Consider the following 27557-nt stretch of genomic DNA (forward strand, 5'->3'; position numbering starts at 1 on the left):
ATTACCCATAACACCCCCCTAATAATCCTCACGATACCTCCATATTCCCCCTATATACTCCATACATACTCCTTCCCATATCAACCTCCTATTACTCAATCTCCTCCCCTAGATCTTCCTCCTATTACTCCAATATCTCCTCCTATATCTCCTCCTATTTACTCCATATTCTCCCCCTATATCTCCTCCTATTACTTCATATATCCCCACTATATCTCCTCTATTACTCCATATATCCTCCTATATCACCTCCTATTACTCCATATCTCTCCCCTAGATCTCCTCCTATTACTCCATAATCTCCTCCTATATCTCTCCTATTACTCCATATATCCTCCCATATATCCTCCTATATCCCTCCTATTACTCATATATCCTCCTATATCTCCCTCCTATTACTCCCATATATCCTCCCTATATCTCCTCCTATTACTCCATATCTCCTCTATATCTCTCCAATTACTCCATTATCTCCCTATATCTCCTCCCTATTACTCATAAATCAACTATATCTCCTCCATACTCCATATCTCCTCCCTATATCTTCTCCTATTACTCCATATATCTTCCCTATATCTCCTCCTATTACTCCATATATCTTCTCCTATATCTCCTCCTATCTTCTATCTCTCTCCTTCCCATATACCTCCCTATATCTCCTCCTATTACTCCATATATCTTCCCCTATATCTCCCCCTATTACTCCATATCTCCTCCCCTAGATCTCCTCCTATTACTCCATATCTCCTCCCTATATCTTCTCCTATTACTCCATATATCCTCCCTATATCTCCTCCTATTACTCATATATCTCTCTCTATATCTCCTCCTATTACTCCATATATCCCTCTCAATATCTCCTCCTATTACTCCATATATCCTCCTATATCTCTCCTATTACTCCATATATCCTCCTATATATCCTCCTATTACTCCATATCTCCTCCCTATATCTCCTCCTATTACTCCATATATCCTCCCTATATCTCCTCCTATTACTCCATATATCCTCTCCTATATCTCCTCCTATTACTCCATATACCCCCCTATATCTCCTCCTATTACTCCATATATCCTCCCTAGATCTCCTCCTATTACTCCATATATCTTCCCTATATCTCCCCCTATTACTCCATATCTCCTCCCTATATCTCCTCCTATTACTCCATATATCCTCCTTATATCTCCTCCTATTACTCCGTATATCCTCTTCCCCCTCCCCCACCATGTGGTGGTATTTTTTACCCCTCCCAAAACAAGTACAGATCCAAATATGGTGAATTGGTGGAATAGTTCTTGCTGTAGTCCATGATATGGAAGGTTCTTTGACTCTATTTTCTGGAGTTTTTCATCTTTTCTTTCTGGGGTGCCTTCATCATCTCTCCCATATTTTCCTGGGACTGTATCTTGCTTCCCTGTATATTAATGCAGCGGATTGTGAGCTCTGCAGGCTCCCCTGGTTGTTTTCTTGCAGCACTTTGATTTCTGCAGGGGATGGATTCTTGGGTGAAGTGTTGGTGACTGATCTCATCAGGTATTATACAGGGATATTACCTCCGCAGATGATGTGTTGCTGTAATAGTATATATTATCCTCCCACTCATACCTATACATTCACACACGCACGCACCGTGGATGTTGTTACCAGCTGTAGGGCTGTATTCATGTTCTTCACTCCTCGGTTGGATTGCAAGCTCTTCAGCTGTTATTGTAAACCGCTTCCTACGTGTATTATGCTGAAATAATGCGCTTCGCTTCTTCCACACTGGTAATATTATGCCATTTATTTGCAGTTCACTACTGTGCGCTGGGAGATGGTGCTGTATCTATGTAATATCACAGACCTGTCGAGCATGACTGTAAAGGCGTGAGCGCGCCCTGTATGGTCCCTTTAAATGCCTCCATTAGTATCTTGGCAGCAGAATAAGGGAATTGAAAGTTTTGATTTTTTTTTCCTAATTGCATGTATTAGAGACTAAGGCTAATTTTTGCAATTTGGCTTCATTAAACATTTTGCACCGTTTTTGCTTTTCCAGGCTTTTTGTCCCCCCCCCCGCCACGTTCAACTTTGATGTGGTCTGTGGTCATAAATCAGCTGAGAAGAGCTAAAAAGAAAAGTCAGTTAAGAGTTAGACGATCTCCCATTGGACCTACAGAAACCGCTCACTGATGAATTCTCAGTTAACTCATTTTTCAGCCGGCAATAGACGAATAAAGCCCGATTACAAGAGGGTACATTTATGTAAGAAAAAAATATGCTTTAAAGTAATGAGAAATTAAAACAAAGTACAGTATAATAGAAAGTTACAGAACTTTTTTTTTTTTGGCATTTGTACATCTCTCCCCTTGACTCATCCCGTCGTACAGGTGCATCTCGGTTTGGTTTTACCACGGGGATCGGAGATGACTCTGATCCCGGCTGTTGTTGTTTATACATTTCTTTGGGTCTTTATGGGTTTGGGTGTGACTGCTCCCTCTTCTCCTATACTAAAGCCCCAAAGTTGTCTCCTGAAACTGACGGGGCACAAAGCAGAGATTTTGTTCCTGTGGCTGTGCATGTAGCTCATCCAGGATGTCATCATGTGGTGGGTGACTCTGAACGACGTCTTACGTTTTTTTAGCATTCACCTCTGGCCGCCCGCTTTTCACGGTATGAAATAGTCGAACATCCTGAAGAAATCTGATAAATCTTCTGACAAGCGCAGTCCCCTTATCTGGAGCCGCTAACCGCAGCGCTCATCGTGACGTCTGTTCTAACCACAGCGGTGCCGCCAACCTCACTGTCCGGTCATTGCTAAAGACAGAGGCGGAAATCATGGACCCCTGTCTGTAGATATCTTCTAATGTGAATACGCACCACCCAAAATAATAGCGTGTAGCATATTATACCACTACCATACAATCCGGGTATATCACGCCGTACACTACCGTGCTGCTGGAATCAGAATCGACAAATTTTAGAAATATTCGAGAATTGGGAGTATTTAGGAGCGACGGCCGCGGTGTCCACAAACTGGGAGCGACGGCCGCGGTGTCCACAAACTGGGAGCGACGGCCGCGGTGTCCACAAACTGGGAGCGACGGCCGCGGTGTCCACAAACTGGGAGCGACGGCCGCGGTGTCCACAAACTGGGAGCGACGGCCGCGGTGTCCACAAACTGGGAGCGACGGCCGCGGTGTCCACAAACTGGGGGCGACGGCCGCGGTGTCCACAAACTGGGGGCGACGGCCGCGGTGTCCACAAACTGGGGGCGACGGCCGCGGTGTCCACAAACTGGGAGCGACGGCCGCGGTGTCCACAAACTGGGGGCGACGGCCGCGGTGTCCACAAACTGGGGGCGACGTCCTCGGTGTCCACAAACTGAGGGCGACGGCCGCGGTGTCCACAAACTGGGAGCGACGGCCGCGGTGTCCACAAACTGAGAGCGACGGCCGCGGTGTCCACAAACTGGGGGCGACGGCCGCGGTGTCCACAAACTGGGAGCGACGGCCGCGGTGTCCACAAACTGGGAGCGACGGCCGCGGTGTCCACAAACTGGGAGCGACGGCCGCGGTGTCCACAAACTGGGGGCGACGGCCGCGGTGTCCACAAACTGGGGGCGACGGCCGCGGTGTCCACAAACTGGGGGCGACGGCCGCGGTGTCCACAAACTGAGGGCGACGGCCGCGGTGTCCACAAACTGAGGGCGACGGCCGCGGTGTCCACAAGCTGGGAGCGACATCCTCGGTGTCCGCAAGCTGGGGGCGACGGCCGCGGTGTCCGCAAACTGGGGGCGACGGCCGCGGTGTCCACAAACTGGGGGCGACGTCCTCGGTGTCCACAAACTGAGGGCGACGGCCGCGGTGTCCACAAGCTGGGAGCGACATCCTCGGTGTCCACAAGCTGGGGGCGATGGCCGCGGTGTCCGCAAACTGGGGGCGACGGCCGCGGTGTCCGCAAACTGGGGGCGACGGCCGCGGTGTCCGCAAACTGGGGGCGACGGCCGCGGTGTCCGCAAACTGGGAGCGACGTCCTCAAATTAGCAGCGACGGCCTCGGTGTCCGCAAACTGGGGGCGACGTCCTCGGTGTCCACAAACTGGGGGCGACGTCCTCGGTGTCCACAAACTGGGGGCGACGTCCTCGGTGTCCACAAACTGGGGGCGACGTCCTCGGTGTCCGCAAACTGGGGGCGACGTCCTCGGTGTCCGCAAACTGGGGGCGACGTCCTCGGTGTCCACAAACTGGGGGGGGCGACGTCCTCGGTGTCCACAAACTGGGGGCGACGTCCTCGGTGTCCGCAAACTGGGGGCGACGTCCTCGGTGTCCGCAAACTAGGGGCGACGTCCTCAAATTAGCAGCGACGGCCGCGGTGTCTGCAATGTCACACAATGGTTGCCATTTTCCAGACCTCTGCTTTCTGTCAGTGTCACTGTACAGCGCAACATTTGCTTAAATTGCATCCCTTGAATGTGGCCCCTTCATTGTCGGGATTGTGGGGCCCACACCGGTTCTGAGTGCCGATTCAGCTCTGCGGACCCCCTCTGATGGTGGCATAACTTGGTGATAAGACTGGTGGCTGTCAGTGACCCCTTGCAGTCGCTCTTATACGGGGCAGCTGATGAGCCATGTGTGGGATTAGACAGGCAATCATTGTAGCAAACCCTCAGCTGTGAGAAGTCTGAGGCATGCACAGTTATTGGAGCGCGTGTGTTTTATCAGTCGCCGCTTTATGTAACTTCTTGCTGTCCGTGAATGTGAGATATTGTAGAATGTTGCTGATGTGTTGGTGGCTGTTATCTCGGTACAGAGGGGCGATCTTATCTCTGTTCTTCTGCATGTGATGTTCTCGCGCTTCCTCCTGAATGATGGATGATGAGAGTCACTGCTCTCTCTGCTTTTGTCTTGTAGGTAAGTGCACTGCTCTCTACCAGGCAGATCCTCGGCGCCGCCTGTATGTTGTGCTGTGACCCCAGCGGCCCAGGTAGGTTCCCCTGATCCTGGCACCGCCAGACCCGGACAGCAATCAGCGACATGGAGGAATCTTACCAGACTCGGGCGCCCTATATACCTGTACATCCATGAGGAGCTCGATCATGTGTTGTCAATGGGGAGAGTGGAATCAGTCACTCCCACGTCATCGGCCGAGAGGTGGTCGGCCCGTGCTGCCCAAATCCACAGGTTCTTCCAGCTTTAATGTGTATGGAACTATGTTACTTGTCTAATGTCAAAGCGTCACAATAACAGAAACTATGCTCCATAATGGAGTACCCCTCCTGCAGCCGCACAGGGACAGCGTGCCACCCATAGAGCCCCCATGACAGCGTGCCACCCGCTAGGGCCCCCCGACAGCGTGCCACCCGCTAGGGCCCCCCCGACAGCGTGCCACCCGCTAGGGCCCCCCGACAGCATGCCACCCGCCAGGGCCCCCCCGACAGCGTGCCACCCGCTAGGGCCCCCCCGACAGCGTGCCACCCGCTAGGGCCCCCCCGACAGCGTGCCACCTGCTAGGCCCCCCCGACAGCGTGCCACCCGCTAGGGCCCCCCCGACAGCGTGCCACCCGCTAGGGCCCCCCCGACAGCGTGCCACCCGCTAGGCCCCCCGACAGCGTGCCACCCGCTAGGGCCCCCCGACAGCATGCCACCCGCTAGGGCCCCCCCGACAGCGTGCCACCCGCTAGGGCCCCCCCGACAGCGTGCCACCCGCTAGGGCCCCCCCGACAGCGTGCCACCCGCTAGGCCCCCCCGACAGCGTGCCACCCGCTAGGCCCCCCGTGAGACAAGTGCCCCCAGTATGGACGTTTCCTCTACAGATCTGGCATCGGTGAGTACGTGCCCATAGGGCAGGCTGGCATCTCTACCCCGTGTCTGCACTGGGCGCGGATTTATCAGCGGCAGCCATCTCTGTGACTGCTGTGAAGGTTTATATGGATGTGATGTTTGACGCCTTATGGAATGATAAGAGGTTGGATCGGTGACGCCCGTTGGCACCAATCCTTCCTCCCGTGTAATGTATTTGCACTTCAGGGTGTGTTACCCGCTGTCTCCTCTGGGAAGGGATCACCCTCCACCCGCACTCCAGGCCGGAAACAGGACTGTTTATTACATGATCATAATCATTATACCTTGTAATAAGGCACAGCTGGGACGGCTGCCCATTCTCGGGATACAGGCTGCCATAAAGGTGCCTACAGTATGGGGGCAGGACTTATATACAGTATGTGACATGGGCAGTACAGTATATAGAGGATTAGGGTCAGTATATGGGAGCAGGACTTATATATGTGACATAGGTGCAGTATATGGGACAGGACTTATCCTCGATATACTGCACCTATGCCACATATATAAGACTCTGTATATGGGAGCCGGAGTTATATATGTGACAGAGGCAGTATATAGAGGATAAGGTTATGTGTATGGGAACAGGATTTATATATGTGACACAGGGGCAGTATATGGAGGATTAGGATTAGTATATAGGAGCAGGCCTCGTATATGTGACACAGGGGCAGTATGTGAAGGATCTGGCCACGTTCCCACTATCAGTATTTGGTCAGTATTTTTTCCCAGGAGTGGGAGATAAATGCAGAATTGGTGACTTGTTTCCATTATATCTTTTCTCTGATTGTTCCTCACCTGGTTTTGTCTCCCACTCCTGAGAAAAAATACTGACCGAATACTGACCAAATACTGATAGTGGGGCTGTGGCTTTAGGCTCATTGTATGGGAGCAGAACTTATATTTGTGACATAGGTGCAGTATATGGAGGATTAGGGTCAGTATATGGGAGCAGGACTTATATTTGTGACATAGGTGCAGTATATGGAGGATTAGGGTCAGTATATGGGAGCAGGACTTATATTTGTGACATAGGTGCAGTATATGGAGGATTAGGGTCAGTATATGGGAGGAGGACTTATATTTGTGACATAGGTGCAGTATATGGAGGATACGGCTCTGCATTGGCATCTCCTGCACTTGTGATATAAGAGAATCACTTGCCATAATCAGTGCCGGGGGCTTTGGCTATATGTAAACCCATCAATAATGTAAATTCATGTATGTATTGGATTTATTTAGTGCAGATAAACCTTTCGGAGACCCCTTTCTGCCATTGTGTACACACGTGGCCTGTTGGTGCATTCTCAAATATATCCACCAGATGGTGCTGTTGTACAGTCCATGTGTCTTATAGGAGGTTTCCAGGCTTTGCCCTTCCCTGCAGCACATTTTGGTCTTTTTTTTGATGGTCTGATTAACTCCTTCATTGCTACACACTTGAAGCCCATTGCAATGGGTTGTGATAACATCATACACTTAAGATAAATCATTGCACCTATATATAGTCCTGCACTTATGTAGCATGTGGCGCCCCCAGGAGGGTCCTGGCAAGGTCTCCACCTCCTATAGCGACACCTGGAGTTTTCCTCCTCTTCCAGCAGCCTCCATGCTTTCCGGTGCCGGTGTGACCTCAGGTTCTGGGTCTATAGGTGGAGACTCCATTCTCCTCCTTCCCTCTGGCGAGGAGTAAAGCTTGGACAGCAGAAGGTTGCAGGGAGCCCAGGAGCTGAGCGTCGTCCGTGCTGAGCGTCGTCCGTGCTGAGCGTACACTACACGTATACGTCATGGGCCGTCAGCCGCGTGTTCACACCAGATGCGCTGCTCAGTCGCACGTTCCTCACTCGCACTCCTGTGTAGCAGAGCCGGCTTTGTCATTGCCGCGTTATCTCTGGTTTTCCTTGTAAGCATCGTGTAGTTTGCTACATTACAAATGTCGTAGGAGGACAGACACAGCTTTACTACATCTGTCATAATCTTTCCAATAATCGTGTATGAGGCCGTACCCCTTAGTGGCTGCGTTCAGACCACAGCGGCTCAGCGTGCGCAAACGGAAGAGAGAAATGAGCTGCGGACACTTGTCTCCTATGGGAAGAACGGATCGGACATGGTGGAGGCCAACACGTCCACTACTCTGACCTGACATCTCCCATTAGGGAAGAGCTGGGACCCCCCAATAAATAGTAGATGGTCAGCTGGTCCTGCCGAAATCTGTAATGGCCACCTTTATAAAAAAAAACAACAAATCTTGCAAATTTCAGACTGATCCACCATTCACAATAGGTGATGTCACAGCTCACCTCCTCCTCCTGTATAATGACTGATAACACCTCTATATACAGTAGATAACACAGGATCCACCATTCACAATAGGTGATGTCACAGCTCACCTCCTCCTCCTCCTGTATAATGACTGATAACACCTCTATATACAGTAGATAACACAGGATCCACCATTCACAATAGGTGATGTCACAGCTCACCTCCTCCTCCTGTACAATGACTGATAACACCTCTATATATAGTAGATAACACAGGATCCACCATTCACAATAGGTGATGTCACAGCTCACCTCCTCCTCCTCCTGTATAATGACTGATAACACCTCTATATACAGTAGATAACACAGGATCCACCATTCACAATAGGTGATGTCACAGCTCACCTCCTCCTCCTCCTGTATAATGACTGATAACACCTCTATATACAGTAGATAACACAGGATCCACCATTCACAATAGGTGATGTCACAGCTCACCTCCTCCTCCTGTACAATGACTGATAACACTTCAATATACAGTAGATAACACAGGATCCACCATTCACAATAGGTGATGTCACAGCTCACCTCCTCCTCCTCCTGTATAATGACTGATAACACCTCTATATACAGTAGATAATACAGGATCCATCATTCACATTAGGTGATGTCACAGCTCACCTCCTCCTCCTTCTCAGATAATGCTTCAATATATATGAACCGGGGTGTTAATCTTCACATGCCCTATAATTAAGCCTAGTGGTCAGTGTGAGAATTGCAAGATTTGTTTTTGATTTTTTGTTTTTTTAAATATAGATAAAAAATGTTTTAAACATATGTTTCTTACAAAAACTTGATTTAAAATAAAATTTTGTTTTGTATTGATGTATTTCCTTTAAGTCCCAAACCACGGACTGATCAGAAAAAACAAAACAAGGGAAGAACATCTTTCCATTTAATTTGACCTTAAGGAAGTGATCAGAGGGGGTAGCCAGCGTCTCCACACGCGTTCGTCCTTTAATCCAGCTATCACGGGTGATGTGTTGCCCTTCGGTCCGTTCTGGGGTGTTCTCTTACTGTGACCTCATTGTTCTAGATCTACGTCACATTCCCCAGAGACTTGACCCTCAGTGAAATCTGGTAAAGGACAATTTTCCCTGAGTCCAGAAACTAGAATTGTTATTAAGGAGCTGTAAATCCCTTCACATACACTATTAAAGGGGCACTCTGACTGAATTCCCAAATAGAAGCCCCATTCTTTAAAGTTAAAATAGAGCGACCCCAAAGAGTGTCTCCTCCTCTGGAGGACCCAACCGGTCCATGCATTACAATAACCACCCATCACATTCAATGGGTACGGTGTAATTCTTCATTTCTCCTCTGGAGGTGCTGCAGGGAAACTAAACATTTGCTGCCAGGTTCTCCCACAGATTACGGCCTACATCAGGGATGTCAAACACTAACACACAGAGGGCCAAAATTAAACACTTCAACAAAGTCGCTGGCCAACCAGTATACAGTATAATGGGCCCACAAAGTGCTCCATACAGAATAATGGCCCCACATAGTCCTCCATACAGTATAATGGCCCCACATAGTCCTTCATACAGTATAATGGCCCCATATAGTCCTCCATACAGAATAATGGTCCCACATAGTCCTCCATACAGAATAATGGCCCCATATAGTCCTCCATACAGGATAATGGCCCCACATAGTCCTCCATACAGAATAATGTACCCCACATAATCCTCCATACAGAATAATGGCCCCATATAGTCCTCCATACAGAATAATGGCCCCACATAGTCCTCCATACAGAATAATGGCCCCACATAGTCCTCCATACAGTATAATGGCCCCACATAGTCCTCCATACAGAATAATGGCCCCATATAGTCCTCCATACAGAATAATGGCCCCATATAGTCCTCCATACAGAATAATGGCCCCATATAGTCCTCCATACAGAATAATGGCCCCACATAGTCGTCCATACAGAATAATGGCCCCACATAGTCCTCCATACAGAATAATGGCCCCATATAGTCCTCCATACAGTATAATGGCCCCACATAGTCCTCCATACAGTATAATGGCCCCATATAGTCCTCCATACAGAATAATGGCCCCACATAGTCCTCCATACAGAATAATGTACCCCACATAATCCTCCATACAGTATAATGGGCCCCACATAGTCCTCCATACAGAATAATGGACCCACATAGTCCTCATACAGAATAATGGGCCCCATATAGTCCTCCATACAGAATAATGAGCCCCACATAGTCCTCCATACAGAATAATGGCCCCACATAGTCCTCCATACAGAATAATGGACCCCACATAGTCCTCCATACAGAATAATGAGCCCCACATAGTCCTCCATACAGAATGATGGGACCCACATAGTCCTCCATACAGAATAATGGCCCCACATAGTCCTCCATACAGTATAATGGCCCCACATAGCCCTCCATACAGAATAATGGTCCCACACAGTCCTCCATACAGAATAATGGGCCCCACATAGTCCTCCATACAGAATATTGGCCCCACATAGTCCTCCATACAGTATAATGGCCCCACATAGTCCTCCATACAGAATAATGGCCCCACATAGTCCTCCATACAGAATAATGAGCCCAACATAGTCCTCCATACAGAATAATGGGCCCCACTTAGCCCTCCATACAGTATAATGGACCCCACATAGTCCTCCATACAGAATAATGGGCCCCACATAGTCTCCATAAAGAATAATGAGCCCCACATAGTCCTCCATACAGAATAATGGGCCCCACATAGTCCTCCATACAGAATAATGGCCCCACATAGTCCTCCATACAGAATAATGGGCCCCACATAGTCTCCATAAAGAATAATGAGCCCCACATAGTCCTCCATACAGAATAATGAGCCCCACATAGTCCTCCATACAGAATAATGGGCCCCACTTAGCCCTCCATACAGTATAATGGACCCCACATAGTCCTCCATACAGAATAATGGGCCCCACATAGTCTCCATAAAGAATAATGAGCCCCACATAGTCCTCCATACAGAATAATGGCCCCACATAGTCCTCCATACAGTATAATGGCCCCACATAGTCCTCCATACAGAATAATGAGCCCCACATAGTCCTCCATACAGAATAATGGGCCCCATATAGTCCTCCATACAGAATAATGGCCCCACATAGTCCTCCATGCAGAATAATGGGCCCCACATAGTCCTTCTTACAGTATAATGGGCCCCACATAGTCCTCCATACAGAATAATGGCCCCACATAGTCCTCCATACAGTATAATGGCCCCACATAGTCCTCCATACAGTATAATGGACCCACATAGTCCTCCATACAGAATAATGAGCCCCACATAGTCCTCCATACAGAATAATGGCCCCACATAGTCCTCCATACAGTATAATGGCCCCACATAGTCCTCCATACAGTATAATGGACCCACATAGTCCTCCATACAGAATAATGAGCCCCACATAGTCCTCCATACAGAATAATGGCCCCACATAGTCCTCCATACAGAATAATGGCCCCACATAGTCCTCCATACAGAATAATGGCCCCACATAGTCCTCCATACAGAATAATAGCCCCACATAGTCCTCCATACAGAATAATGGCCCCACATAGTCCTCCATACCGAATAATGGCCCCACATAGTCCTCCATACAGAATAATGAGCCCCACATAGTCCTCCATACAGAATGGCCCCACATAGTCCTCCATACAGAATAATGGCCCCACATAGTCCTCCATACAGAATAATGGCCCCACATAGTCCTCCATACAGAATAATGGCCCCACATAGTCCTCCATACAGAATAATGGGCCCCACATAGTCCTCCATACAGAATAATGGGCCCCACATAGTCCTCCATACAGAATAATGAGCCCCACATAGTCCTCCATACAGAATAATGGACCCCACATAGTCCTCCATACCGAATAATGGCCCCACATAGTCCTCCATACAGAATAATGAGCCCCACATAGTCCTCCATACAGAATGGCCCCACATAGTCCTCCATACAGAATAATGGCCCCACATAGTCCTCCATACAGAATAATGGCCCCACATAGTCCTCCATACAGAATAATGGCCCCACATAGTCCTCCATACAGAATAATGGACCCCACATAGTCCTCCATACAGAATAATGTACCCCACATAGTCCTCCATACAGAATAATGAGCCCACATAATCCTCCATACAGGGCAAAAAAGTGGGTTAGCACAGACGCCAATATGTTTCCGTGCCATGTGGTCCTAACAGTGGCGACAACTAACCATATCTGTTAGAGGAGATCTACCAGCATAAAGCAGGATAAAAGACCGGGGTTATGTACATTAAAAATGTGAAAACCGCTTTTAAGTATATTACTTCTATGCTGAGATATAATCACTGGAAGTTATAGGCCTGAAGCCTGAGGCTGCACTACTGAACGGGGGGAGCATAGTCTTTGGACTCACTGACCGAAATCTATATCCACAGGATAGGCGATCGCTTATAGATCGTGGGGGTCCGACCGCTGGGACCCTGACCGATCAGCAGCTCCATAGGGAATGAATGGAGGTCAAGTGTGTGCACTGCCGCCTCATTCTAATGGGGGTAATTGTGCCCCCTTCTGCTAGTCTGTGGGGGTCCTAGATATTGGACCCTCACTGATGTATAAGCTATTATCAATTGATTAGTTCTTTTCTCCGGATAACCCCTTTAACAGAAAAGGGGTCCTTTGTTCAGCATCCCCATCTCGTAGAATGCAGAGAAGGTGCATGGGGAGTCCTCCCCTCTGGAGGACCTGTCCTGTCTTACACAGAAAACCCATTGCTTTGTATGGGCTTTATGTAATACTCTAGTTTCCCTGTGGTGGCGCTGCAGGAAAATTGAACATTTGTCAGGATTCCTGAAGATCACAGGGTCCGACAGGACAAGACTTTGTGTGCACAGAGCCCTAGGCAGTAAAATGATCAGTGTCTCAACACCTTTAAAAGAGTTTTTCAAGTGGAAAACGCGTCAGGAAATGCTATTATTTTTTTTCCCCAAAGACGTTTTGGAACAGTTTTATTTATTTTTTTTCCCTTCAGCAATTTTTTTTTAAAGATTCTTGATTGGATAGTGCATAGATTGGAGAGGTTTCCTTCACAGTAGTGACGCTTTCTTTTTTCCACCAGGTGTTTTTTCAGAACCGCTTCAGAAAAACTAGATTTCCCTTAGAAATGAATGGGAAGAGTTTTGAAAGTGATTTTTGAGAATTTTTCTTTTGAGTTTCTGACTATAGGGATGTTCAAACATGAGTTTTTGACATTCATTTGTAAGTCGATCCTCTTCAAAATCCACATCAAAGAGTATACGGTGTGAACCTTGCCCAAGGGTATGTGCACGCTGAGTTTTTTTCTTTTTTTACATAGAACGTTTTGGCTGAAAAATCCCCTTCTTAAAAAACGCCTCTGAAAGACGTGGTTTTTGGTGCTGTTTTGATGCGTTCTTTTTCCGTGTGTTTTTTTTTCTGAATTTTTAATTGAGATGTAGCAATAGTGTGTTTTCTGGGTTATTTCTGCTGCAAAAACCTTGCCAAAAGATTGCATCAAATGCACCATTTACATATAAAAACGTTTGCCAAGGAATTAATAGTATGCTTTTTTTTTTTTTTTTTTTTTATATATATACGCCTGTGTGCTTTTTTTTTTTATCTTTTTCTCCTTTACTTCTTGTCCTTTCCTACTCCTGTCTTTTTTGTGCTTTTCTGACTTTTTTTCTCCTTCACGTCTTGTTCCTTCCTACTCCTCTGTCTTTTTTGTGCTTTTTTTGTCTTTTTCTCCTTCACTTCTTGTTCCTTCCTACTCCTCTGTCTTTTTTGTGCTTTTTTTGTCTTTTTCTCCTTCACTTCTTGTTCCTTCCTACTCCTCTGGCTTTTTTGTGCTTTTTTTTTTGTCTTTTTCTCCTTCACTTCTTGTTCCTTTCTACTCCTCTGGCTTTTTTTGTGCTTTTTTATGTCTTTTTCTCCTTCACTTCTTGTTCCTTTCTACTCCTCTGGCTTTTTTTGTGCTTTTTTATGTCTTTTTCTCCTTCACTTCTTGCTCCTTTCTACTCCTCTGGCTTTTTTGTGCTTTTTTTTTGTCTTTTTCTCCTTCACTTCTTGTTCCTTTCTACTCCTCTGGCTTTTTTGTGCTTTTTTATGTCTTTTTCTCCTTCACTTCTTGTTCCTTTCTACTCCTCTGGCTTTTTTGTGCTTTTTTTTTTGTCTTTTTTTATCCTTTACTTCTTGTCCTTTCCTCTGTGCGCAGGATTTTGAAAGTGTGATTTTTCCCGTCAGATTTATGTTTTACGACTTTTTAATAAGTCAACAAACTTTTTCCCCCCCGGGGCGAAGGGTGGTGCAAAAAAAAAAAAAAAAAAATGCTTACTCTGGTTTACCCAGTTACAAATAGAAACCCAAATCTGATGACCATTGCGACAAATCCAGGTCACCGGATGCCTTTTAAAGAAGTTTTTCAAACATTTGTAGGAAAAGTAGTAAGCTGCTTCTGATTTTTCGCTGTGCCCGGATATTCTGGTGTCACTACTTTTATTTTATTTTTTTTCTATGACCCCCTCCAGGCAGACTCGTACGCGCTTGTCCTTGCCTCGTAGCGCAGGGGTTAACTGGTGCGGAGTAACCCTCTTATGTAATGGGACCGACGCCCTGAGCGTAATCCATTTCCAGGACTTGTAGCCCCTGCTGGCCAGAGGGGGTGTGCACGATCCGTGTGTGTGTGCGCTCTGAGCACGCCTCGCTCTGCCAGCACGCTCGCTCTTTCGCTCGCTGACACTTCTGCCTGCGTTACTCCAGAGGAAAGGACTTTTCTTCTCTCTCTAAACTTCTGTCCCCGGGGGTCTCGCCACGGAGGACCTTCATACACCCTATGCCCTCCAGAAGTCGGGGTACCCTGCGGGTTCCAAGGATACCCAGGATGCATTTTTCCTTCAGCGAGGAGGACATCAAGAAGCATCGGCTGATGAAATCTGTCAGGTCAGTCTCGCCGATGGCACCGACCTAGTCCAGAGCGTAGTCGCTTCCTCAAAACCGTACCACCATGAGCGAGATTCTACTGGGACACTGGGTCTGTGCGCTTGTCCCAGCAGGTGGCACAGGAACAGACTGGGAGGATCTGGTGTCTCCAGTATAATGATATGTTTCCCAGCTCCGTCCGTTATAACCAGGACTTGCCTCCGCTACGACCTGGGATGACGCCTGGTTTAGGATTTCTTGTGTACCCCCCTGATCCCCACCTGACCCTGCTCACCCTTACCAATACCCCATAGCTAATCTGCCGTCACCAGTGTGCCATCAGATACGCTGGGATAAGTGGCGCCAGCCGCCGCTCTTCTCCCCACTTTTTTCATGCACATTAAGGGATCCCCGGGCAAATTTATGGGTCTTCGTTGCCCACTGCGACCAATCGAGAAATTTAAAGCTGAGCTCGGAAGATTTGACTCTTGTTTAAAGAGTCTCCTCTCCGGCCTGAAGAGCTGAAGCTCTAATAAAGGGAGCTGAAAAACACTTGTCCCATGAGCTCGCACTCTACAGGTGCGGAGGTTAGAATACGGGGTGGTACACACAGGGTTAATCCCGTCTGGTAGTTACTGCAGGACATGTATGGGTGCTGTGTACACGGCAGGACGGATACGCTCAGGGATTAGGGCTCTGGCTCGCCCCTGCTTATACAGGTGTAAACCCAGCCACCCACAGACGCTCGCACCGCTCTCCTGGCGACCCCTGTGTGTACAGAAGCCAGGGCCGGCAGGGTTTGTCACGCTACACATACACAATGTGACGTGTGGCTGATAACAGAGAGCAGTGCAGAGTGTTCTGAAAATGAGGGATTATATGGAGTCTGGATCCAGGGTCCCTGTGTGATCGGAGTGTTACAGGAGCTCATGACCTAAAGGGTCTGTAACTCCTCACACATCGCTGCTAGATATATATATATATCCGTCACATGCTCCATATGTTTACAGCGGGAATATGGCCGCCCGCCTCATCACACAGGGACACGGCCATGGAGGCAGGCCCAGGGGGGCAGCAACAATGGCCTCAATGTATGGGGACACAGCAACGACCCCCCGGTACTACAGGTCCCACAACAATGACGCTGACGCTCGGGGTACAGGATAATGACGCTGACGCTCGGGGTACGGATAATGACGCTGACGCTCGGGGTACAGGATAATGACGCTGACGCTTGGGGTACAGGATAATGACGCTGACGCTCGGGGTACGGATAATGACACTGACACTCGGGGTACAGGATAATGACGCTGACGCTCGGGGTACGTATAATGACGCTGATGCTCGGGGTACAGGATAATGACGCTGACGCTCGGGGTACGGATAATGACGCTGACGCTCGGGGTACGGATAATGACGCTGACGCTCGGGGTACGGATAATGACGCTGACGCTCGGGGTACGGGAGAATGACGCTCGGGGTACGGGAGAATGACGCTCGGGGTACGGGAGAATGACGCTCGGGGTACGGGAGAATGACGCTCGGGGTACAGGAGAATGACGCTCGGGGTACAGGAGAATGACGCTCGGGGTACAGGAGAATGACGCTCGGGGTACAGGAGAATGACGCTGACGCTCGGGGTACGGATAATGACGCTGACGCTCGGGGTACAGGATAATGACGCTGACGCTCAGGGTACGGATAATGACGCTGACGCTCGGGGTACGGGAGAATGACGCTCGGGGTACAGGATAATGACGCTCGGGGTACGGGAGAATGACGCTCGGGGTACGGGAGAATGACGCTCGGGGTACGGGAGAATGACGCTCGGGGTACGGGAGAATGACGCTCGGGGTACAGGAGAATGACGCTCGGGGTACAGGAGAATGACGCTCGGGGTACAGGAGAATGACGCTCGGGGTACAGGAGAATGACGCTGACGCTCAGGGTACGGATAATGACGCTGACGCTCGGGGTACGGGAGAATGACGCTGACGCTCGGGGTACGGGAGAATGACGCTCGGGGTACAGGAGAATGACGCTCGGGGTACAGGAGAATGACGCTCGGGGTACAGGAGAATGACGCTCGGGGTACAGGAGAATGACGCTCGGGGTACAGGAGAATGACGCTCGGGGTACAGGAGAATGACGCTGACGCTCGGGGTACGGGAGAATGACGCTGACGCTCGGGGTACGGGAGAATGACGCTCGGGGTACGGGAGAATGACGCTCGGGGTACGGGAGAATGACGCTCGGGGTACGGGAGAATGACGCTCGGGGTACAGGAGAATGACGCTGACGCTCGGGGTACGGATAATGACGCTGACGCTCGGGGTACAGGAGAATGACGCTCGGGGTACGGGAGAATGACACTCGGGGTACGGGAGAATGACGCTGACGCTCGGGGTACGGATAATGACGCTGACGCTCGGGGTACAGGAGAATGACGCTCGCGGCACAGGAGAATGAAGCTGACGCTCGGGGTACAGGAGAATGACGCTCGGGGTACAGGAGAATGGCGCTCGGGGACAGGAGAATGACGCTCGGGGTACAGGAGAATGGCGCTCGGGGTACAGGAGAATGACGCAAGCTCGGGGTACATTTTGGCCTTACTTGACATAGTGCAACTGATCCTATCGTGTGTACCTCACGGTGGGAGTCGTAGTTTCTTGACTGCTCTGCAGTTACCGGAGTTGACTCCTTGGCCTGGGCACTGTGATGTATAGCTGTCCACTGATCTGATTGGGTCGGGGTGGCTGTGACTTGTGCCCCCCGCTCTCATTTCCATTGCCCGGTATACAGACTTGCAGAAGATCTCATCGTTATCCTGAGAGCACACAGTGGTAGGATGGCGCCATCTTTTGATCGGATATGATTCCTGTATACGCGCAGCGATCACAATATGACCTATATAACAAATCCATTAAAAATTCCTGACACTTGGTCGTTTGCCTGCAGCGGTCATCACTGGAGGGAGTGAAAATTCATTATATCTGCGAAATCCATTTTTAGCCGCATAATGAACAATATTAAGTGTTTTATGGTTGTCCTTGAAGGGAGTCCATCCATACACTATAATCCACTTTTTTCTCTATAAAAATCAACAACCGTTTTGAGTATACAGCTCCTATACAGACCAATGTGTCTCCACAGTTACAGGATGCAATGAGGGTGAGTCACATGTTACAAACTTTCAGTTCTCCTGTTCTTCATGCTGAAATACATAGAGTAAATAGAAGGGGAGTATTTTGCATGTGCCTGTGTAATGTGGCGCTTCAGACGCACACTGGGCCCTATCTGATGTCCTGACAGGAAACTGTCTCTGTCCCTTCACATTACTCCCTCTCACTCTGGGCTAGTCCCAAACATTAACCCTAACTCTCCCTACTGTCAGGCAGAGGTCTGTGTGTCCTGATGTCTGTGTATGAGGAAGAGGAGAGGTCTGTGTGCCCTGATGTCTCTAGTAGGAGGAGGAGAGGTCTGTGTGTCCTGATGTCTGTAGTAGGAGGAGGAGAGGTCTGTGTGTCCTGATGTCTGTGTATTAGGAGAAGGAGGAGAGGTCTGTGTGTCCTGATGTCTGTGTATTAGGAGAAGGAGGAGAGGTCTGTGTGTCCTGATGTCTGTGTATTAGGAGGAGGAGAGGTCTGTGTGTCCTGATGTCTGTGTATTAGGAGAAGGAGGAGAGGTCTGTGTGTCCTGATGTCTGTGTATTAGGAGAAGGAGGAGAGGTCTGTGTGTCCTGATGTCTGTGTATTAGGAGAAGGAGGAGAGGTCTGTGTGTCCTGATGTCTGTGTATTAGGAGGAGAGGTCTGTGTGTCTGATCTCTATGTATTAGGAGGAGAGGTCTGTGTGTCCTGATGTCTGTGTATTAGGAGGAGGGGGAGAGGTCTGTGTGTCCTGATCTCTGTGTATTAGGAGGAGGAGGAGAGGTCTGTGTGTCTGATCTCTATGTATTAGGAGGAGAGGTCTGTGTGTCCTGATGTCTGTGTATTAGGAGGAGAGGTCTGTGTGTCTGATCTCTATGTATTAGGAGGAGAGGTCTGTGTGTCCTGATGTCTGTGTATTAGGAGGAGGGGGAGAGGTCTGTGTGTCCTGATCTCTGTGTATTAGGAGGAGGAGGAGAGGTCTGTGTGTCTGATCTCTATGTATTAGGAGGAGAGGTCTGTGTGTCCTGATGTCTGTGTATTAGGAGGAGGGGGAGAGGTCTGTGTGTCCTGATCTCTGTGTATTAGGAGGAGGAGGAGAGGTCTGTGTGTCCTGATGTCTGTGTATTAGGAGGAGGAAGAGAGGTCTGATGTCTGTGTATTAGGAGGAGGAGAGGTCTGTGTGTCCTGATGTCTGTGTGTCCTGATGTCTGTGTATTAGGAAGAGGAGAGGTCTGTGTGTCCTGATGTCTGTGTATTAGGAGGAGGAGGAGGAGAGGTCTGTGTGTCCTGATGTCTGTGTATTAGGATATTACTAGTATATAATATACAATCTTCTCCTCCTGTGTATTAGGACAGAGAATTGTGTGAGATGTGAGAGTTATTTTTACTCCAGCCTTGGACATAGTTGATTGTTTTATCTTGTCTGGCTCAGACACAAGGACATAATTGAGATTTTATAAAACTCCATTGTCCAAACAGGGTAAGTGACCAATTACAATAACGTACGTGACTCACCCCCTGGGCCATGTTGTGCAGCGTTGCGCATGCGGGGAATACCCGGAGCTGGATCCGATAGGGGTAGTAGGCCTCGTGGCGGTGACCCGGTCCGTGCCCAGGGTGTCAAACTAAGTGGCGATGCTTGGCATAAGATGTTGTTTTGTTCGACTACGCCACCCGTTGATTGCGGCTATGAAGCCGCCGCTGCAGGGCAGACCGCTGAGGCCGGTGGTACGGTGGTGCAGCGTGGATGGTATAACCCCCAACGGGAGGGGTATAGCCTCAGGGCAGCTGGAAAGGCAGGGAGGAATGATGGTGGTAGTGGTAGTGTGGCAAGGAATCACTGAGACGTGCGGTTGCAGTTTTCACAGCTTTACTCACAGTTCTTTATCAGGTCACTTGTGCGCAGTAAGGACCACCCGAGCCGTGCTGCGCCCACCAGGTGAGGGACTCTGCTAACTCCCAGGCAATTCCGGAGCGTGGTCCAGGGCTCCCCTCTCTTCCTTTCTACTGGCCGTCCCCACCAGGGACCCACCTTTGTCCGGCTCCCTCGGGCCTTCTAGTGGTGAAACCTTTCCCGGCTCCCCTGACCCTATACGTGGTATGCCTTCCTGGTGGATATGGTGAGGGGTCGCGCCAAGGCTTGACCACGACCTCCGGTTCCTGGCTGAGGATAATTGGCCTCCACCAGTTTGGGATCCGGTACCCTGTTCTGCCAACCCTTCACCCGTTAACTCGTGGGATCTCAGGGTTCCCTCTCTTCTTGCGTCTCTGGGCCTCTCCTGGTGTTCCTGTTCCTCCTTCTTCTTCTTTCTCTCTCTCTCTCTGCCTCAGGCCTCCTCTCCAGGCCTGGCTCTGGAGCTGGGCGCAGACTGAGCCACAGCTCCCTGTCAGCCCTCTCTGGCTGAGCTCCTCTCTGAACTGAACTCCCCAATCCAAGATGGTGCCCACCTTTTATACTCCCTTCTGACACCCGAGCCCAGGTGACCAGCACCCAATGGGCTCCTACCTATGCCCAGAGTCCCTCCCCTGTCTGCTCCTACACCACTGGGATGTTCCTCCCCCCTCCCCACTCCAGCCAGGTACAGAAGCTGTCGTACCTGCACATCTATCTGGTGGGAGTACCGTTGATCTGTCCCCCGGAAATGGGGTGAGTGTAGTGCATGCAGCCTACTGAGCTATGTTCCACGCTCCATCCCTACCCGGGAGTGGAATACCACACCCCTGGTTCGAGGTGCAATACCCCTGTAGCAGCCGAGTCCTCGGGGTGCTACATTCCCCCCTGGTAAATCACAGCACGTCCTCGGGCTGGAATAGAGCAAAACAATTAGACATACAAAAAATTTTAAAGTGTACACTTGCATATAAGATATATCAACTTTCAACTCATCCCTTTATGGGAGGTACTCTTCTCTTTAACGTTACTGGTCAAAACTACCGGAACTCTTTTAGCATATGACACATTATAGAAAATCACAGATAACTTTTACATTATTATACTAGCAGCATTTAAACTTTCAATATAAAACTTTTTCAAGTAAAACATTCTCATATAAAACGTTCTTCACAAACACATTCTTGATCTCTGGCCACGGCGCAACTTGTGACCAGGTAAAGTGCAACAGTCACTAATTCCGAGGTAGAAAAAAACAGTTCCTTATAAAACCAATAGGGGGCGCTTTAAGAAGCGCAACTATTTACAAGGTGTTGACCGCTCTCAGTCCTCGGCCAGTGGGGATAAGGGAGTGGCTGCTCAGTCCTCAGCCTGGTTAGGGATAGGGGCACACAGGAAACAGTTCTTTAACAGTTCCACTCTAGTCCCAACGGGTACCACACTCCAATTAGCAGCATGACAGGTACCCCTACGGGTAACTATATACAGTTTCAGTTACCGTTCATTAGTAACGATGTCCTCCTGCTCCTTCCTGAGGGTAGTCTTCAGACCCGTCCGGGTCCTCTTGGCTTTCCTCATGCTGCAACTCCTCCTCTGTTAGCCGGTGTACGTGAAGGGCGTACGGTCCTTTGGCACACTGATGCCGGGTGAAGGCGACCACATCACCCGGGTAGAGGTCACGTCCGCGGTGTCCCTCCGGCAGGTGGCTCTCGACATCCCTGCGGGTGACAAAGACGTCGCCGGGGGTTCGGTGATCCCGGATAAAGCCCCAGCCGTTCTCCAGTTGAAACTTTATTACGGTCCCGGTGGTGCGGGGGCCGTGGGCCGTACGGGGGTTTCGTCGGGCCCGGCGTTTCTGCTCCGCGCTTTGGGCCTGCAGCTGTTCCTCGCGGATTCGCCTCTCTCGCCGTTCTCTCCCAAAGACCTCCAGCTGTTGACGGCAGCACTCCTCACGCCGGGCTGCGGCCGCCCGGGTCTCCTTGGTGAACCCCATGAGGTCCTCACCGGTCGGATCCCATGCGAATTGGGCGTCTTCCAACGGGAGCGGGACAATTTTGGCGGGCGCCGGTGCCGGGATCAGAGGCTCACACAGGGGCCGTTCCCTCCGGAGTCGGGGGTTGATGTACTCCGGTGGCCACACGAAGGGCAGCCCGTCCGGGCTAGTATGCTGCGCGAAGAGATCTTCGCCCAGGGGCAGCACTGTGGAGGTCGAGGGCGCTGTGGGGGCAGCGGTGCCCGGAGGTACCCGGCCTTGCGACCAGGCCGGCGGCACAGTGGAGGTAGAGGGCGCTGTGGAGACCGCGGCGCCCGGGGGTACTCGGCCCTGCGACCAGGCCGGGGGAATCCTATTTGGGTCAAAGGACGGCACCGTTGAGGAAGAGGGCGCTGGAGGGGCATCAGCGCCCGGGTTCACCAGGCCCTGCGACCAGGCCGGTGGCACTTTCTGTTTTGCCGCGCTCAGGGTCAAGGGGCGTGGCGTGGAAGAGGGCGTGACCGCGGCTCCTGCCGCTTGAGGCCTAGTTGGGAGTAGTGGCGGTGCGGCAACGGGCGTGGTGAGTAGGACTTCGGGCTCTGCGACGGGGAGCTGGGGCAGGCTTGCGGCTACTGGGCTCGGGGTAGTGACGTCCCCATTACCTGCTTCCATCCTTGCAGCTCCCTCCGCGGCGTCGTCTCCGGCCTTCGTCCCTCCTGCACCATCCTCAGGGGCAGACATGCCCCACGTTGCGGGTGGCGTCCTCTGCTGGCGGGTTCCAGCCTGCTGGGCCATCTCCCTTCTCCATTCGGCCAGTGCTTCCTGCTGTACTCGGGCCATCTTCCGGGCCAAGGCCTCCAGCGCGGTCTGTGCACGCTCCCGATCTCTGGGGAGTTGTGCCAGGATCTCCACCAGGCCTTCTGGGGTGGCGGCCTGCAACAGGCTCCGAACCACGGGGTCGGTGCTGCTCGACTCTTCCTCCATCCCCGGGTGCGATCTGTTCAGACTCCTCCAGGCCGCACCCATCTTCTCAGCTTTATTCCCTATTCGCCCCCATTGGGAGTGGTCCCGGGGCATCTTAGTGACAGTCAGTTTCAGGGGCAGACCCCCCACTCTGATGGACATCTCCATTATTGTAGTCTCGGCTGGCGGGGGCGGTCTCTTCCTTTGGCGCCACTCTGGGGCCATGCCCACGATGGGAGGTGGTCTCTTGCCACCCTCTGGCACGCCCATAATGGCGTCCGCTCTGCCAGGGCGGGAAACCGTCTCAGATGGCGGGAATCGTCTCCTGATGGCGGGAAACTCCTTTTTGAGGTATATATGCACTTTTCTTCAGGCACGCAGTACCCGGTGGTTGCGGGCACGAGATCCTGCCGACTACGCCAAAGTTGACTCACCCCCTGGGCCATGTTGTGCAGCGTTGCGCATGCGGGGAATACCCGGAGCCGGATCCGATAGGGGTAGTAGTCCTCGTGGCGGTGACCCGGTCCGTGCCCAGGGTGTCAAACTAAGTGGCGATGCTTGGCATAAGATGTTGTTTTGTTCGACTACGCCACCCGTTGATTGCGGCTATGAAGCCGCTGCTGCAGGGCAGACCGCTGAGGCCGGTGGTACGGTGGTGCAGCGTGGATGGTATAACCCCCAACGGGAGGGGTATAGCCTCAGGGCAGCTGGAAAGGCAGGGAGGAATGATGGTGGTAGTGGTAGTGTGGCAAGGAATCACTGAGACGTGCGGTTGCAGTTTTCACAGCTTTACTCACAGTTCTTTATCAGGTCACTTGTGCGCAGTAAGGACCACCCGAGCCGTGCTGCGCCCACCAGGTGAGGGACTCGGCTAACTCCCAGGCAATTCCGGAGCGTGGTCCAGGGCTCCCCTCTCTTCCTTTCTACTGGCCGTCCCCACCAGGGACCCACCTTTGTCCGGCTCCCTCGGGCCTTCTAGTGGTGAAACCTTTCCCGGCTCCCCTGACCCTATACGTGGTATGCCTTCCTGGTGGATATGGTGAGGGGTCGCGCCAAGGCTTGACCACGACCTCCGGTTCCTGGCTGAGGATAATTGGCCTCCACCAGTTTGGGATCCGGTACCCTGTTCTGCCAACCCTTCACCCGTTAACTCGTGGGATCTCAGGGTTCCCTCTCTTCTTGCGTCTCTGGGCCTCTCCTGGTGTTCCTGTTCCTCCTTCTTCTTCTTTCTCTCTCTCTCTCTGCCTCAGGCCTCCTCTCCAGGCCTGGCTCTGGAGCTGGGCCCAGACTGAGCCACAGCTCCCTGTCAGCCCTCTCTGGCTGAGCTCCTCTCTGAACTGAACTCCCCAATCCAAGATGGTGCCCACCTTTTATACTCCCTTCTGACACCCGAGCCCAGGTGACCAGCACCCAATGGGCTCCTACCTATGCCCAGAGTCCCTCCCCTGTCTGCTCCTACACCACTGGGATGTTCCTCCCCCTCCCCACTCCAGCCAGGGACAGAAGCTGTCGTACCTGCACATCTATCTGGTGGGAGTACCGTTGATCTGTCCCCCGGAAATGGGGTGAGTGTAGTGCATGCAGCCTACTGAGCTATGTTCCACGCTCCATCCCTACCCGGGAGTGGAATACCACACCCCTGGTTCGAGGTGCAATACCCCTGTAGCAGCCGAGTCCTCGGGGTGCTACATACGCAGCTCCAGCGCAGAATCCTATCCTCCACCAGTCACTACAGCCATCAAAATAATCAGACAGAATTAGATGATTGACCTCGTTGTTCGTATAATATATATACAGTATATATTTTTTTGTTTTTCAAATTATTGAAGCCAAAAAATTCCCTGTGTCTCATTCCAGCGGTGTGTCACTTACTGGGCTGCTTGCTACAGTTTTGACAAAATCAGTGTTTTATTAGCAGGAGATCACTATCACTAGAGGACTAGCAAACCTGCTGTCATGTATTCCTCTGTATAACCCTGATAGGCAGATTTCTGCCTATGCACAGTGTACACAGAAAGCTGCCAATCAGTGGTGTGGGCGGGGTTATACACAACTCGGCATTCTGAGAATGGATAGATCTGCATCAGATAAAACTATGATTTTATCAAAACTGCAGCAAGCAGCCCAATAAGTGATACATCACTGGAATCAGTGTCTCAGCCCCTATAATATTCTGGTGAGAGATTCCCTTTAATGATTTTATAAAAGGAGCTCCCCGTGTAAGACCTTCTGTGACCTGTCCTGTATTAGGACGGAATGTTCCATCATCACATGATTCCGATCCCAGAATCATCTGCTCCTTTTCCCTTCGTCGGCCCCTGTAGAAGAAATATAGTAGTATATTGGCAGTTTATGTCCCAAATGGGGGCCAGCCTTATGAGACCACCCCATGCCTGTAGTTACCCACCTTGTGGAGACCCCCAGGGTGCCTGGAGAAAGTAAAGTTCTGCATATTCGCTCTTCTAGAGGACGTAAGCCGGCTCTCCAGTGCCACATGGCTACGCACCGCCTGTGTCTACCTTCCTAGTAATGTGCCCTAATTAAAGCTCATGATGTAGGCGATCGATGGCCACAAAGGACATTTGACAATATATATTGATTAACAGCGGGAGGGAGTAAAGCGTCCGGGAAGCCTTTACCCAACTGAAGCGTCATACATTCGAGTATACACATCAGTAAAAGGGGATTGGCCAGTTATGGTCCCGACCTCTTCTAAGTTACAGCAGCCATTGTCAGACTGTGATGCCAAGGGCCCACCGGTAGCATCAACTCCAGGGCCCCACTTTTCAGCTACATGCAAATATGACTTTATCCTCATTCAGAAATTTCTATAGCAATAAACTGGGTAGATTGTTAAATAAGATGCTGCCTTTGTACATAGTGTATCAAGTATATTGTGCCAAGTACTGCTTAGGGGCCCACCGGAGGATTGCCCTGTTCTCCCGTGGGCCAGTCCGAGCTTGACTATATCTACAGGATCACCCGAGGAATGCACGGTTCCTTCTATCCTATACTCCACTGATTACAAAGCTCCTACAGACAGACAGTGTGCTTAATAAATCAGATGGGTTGATCCAGAAGGAGGAGAAAGGCGAGGCATGCGTTTCTATGAAGCTGGGGTGACTCTGTGACTAAATGATTGTTCCAGACTCTGCAGTTCTTGGGACCATTCGTGAAGAAAAGCTGCTCGCCATCTGTTTGTGCTGTAGACCTATAAATGTATCATCTCGGAAACCTTAAAGAGTATCCGTCGGTTTAATTTTTATTTCATAAATCAATAATACATGTGAAAATAAGAAACTGTGTAATAGATCTCATCAGAGAAATCTGCAGAATTGATCAAAATTCTCAATTCGTCGGTAAAATCTGTATTCAGTGAAGACAGACTTTCCCATGAGTGAGATGGGAAGGGGAGGAGCTCTGTCGCTAGCTCCTCCCACGTACATAGGATTCTATTCATAGGAATCATAGAATTCTAGAATCCTCCTCCTCGCCCCTTTCCTATCTCAGTAATGGGAAAGTCTCTTTACTGAATACAGATTTTACCTCCGAATTGAGAATTTTGATCAACTCTGCAGATTTCTCTGATAAGATCCATTACAAAGTTTCTTATTTTCACATGTATTATTGATTTATGAAATAAAAAAATGAAAATGACGGTTACTCTTTAACCTCGATCATGGGATACGGCAGGAATGCTCGATGTCCTCTTGTTGTGGCGGGCGCCGCCGGTGGCCTTCACTCAGATCTGTGTAGGAAGTTAGGAAATTGTAGTCTCCCTGGATTCTTATTGCAGCTGCTTATTTCGCTCGTTTCTCAGGATTTTACCGTATGCAACAATTAAAGGGACCCCTGCAGATGGGCAGCAATCAGGATGGATGCAACTTTGTGATATGCACCCTGTCCTGAGTCACATTTAGGACATGGCCAATATCACCCTTTTAGCCACCCGTTTATATTGCTTTTGTGGGTCATATGGGATCCACGCCGATCCTATGAAGGAAGGGGCCACAGCGCTCCCCTGACCTTCTGATATGGTTGCCAATTTCCGTTGACCTGCTGCTCCCTGTCTTAGCTATACCATGAAAGCTTTGTCCCCACCTTCCGTCAACAGTGTCCCCATCGGTGGGTGTGACAGCTGCCTGGTGGGGACAAACAGACGTCACCCTGGCTGTGTACCTATGTCCGCAGCTCTCTGTACATTGCAATTCCACATTTTTCTTATTTCCATCCCGCATAATGCAGCAGCATTTTCATGAATAAAAGTGGACAGGTCACTTTCCCTACAAGATCAGCATACTCCTCCACTGAGATGGGCTCTGGAGGCCTAGATTTGTCTACTAACTTTCAGCTTATGACTTCTTATTTCTGCTGCTAAGGACAAGCGGCTGCTACTCTGACATTTGCCACGTGAATGTATAGGTCACTGCCACCTACACAATCAGTACATTCCTCTCCTAAAAATACTCTGCTCTGCTGGGGG

At 50.2% G+C, this 27557-nt stretch overlaps 1 protein-coding gene across 1 annotated transcript in view; it reads left to right on the forward strand.

The window, feature by feature from the left end:
• The first annotated feature begins 14893 nt into the window (after positions 1 to 14893).
• PDE4A (phosphodiesterase 4A) overlaps positions 14894 to 27557 on the forward strand; it is a 121427-nt gene continuing 108763 nt past the window's right edge. Inside the window, exon 1 of the mRNA XM_073654171.1 lies at positions 14894 to 15122. Coding sequence (XP_073510272.1) covers positions 15016 to 15122 — 107 coding nt within the window. The 5' untranslated portion in view covers positions 14894 to 15015. The remainder of the gene's footprint in view (positions 15123 to 27557) is intronic.

The sequence above is a fragment of the Phyllobates terribilis genome, unplaced genomic scaffold (assembly GCF_046119375.1).
Source record: "Phyllobates terribilis strain yellow unplaced genomic scaffold, ASM4611937v1 Scaffold_11__3_contigs__length_659146591, whole genome shotgun sequence".
Classification (NCBI taxonomy): Eukaryota; Metazoa; Chordata; class Amphibia; order Anura; family Dendrobatidae; genus Phyllobates; species Phyllobates terribilis.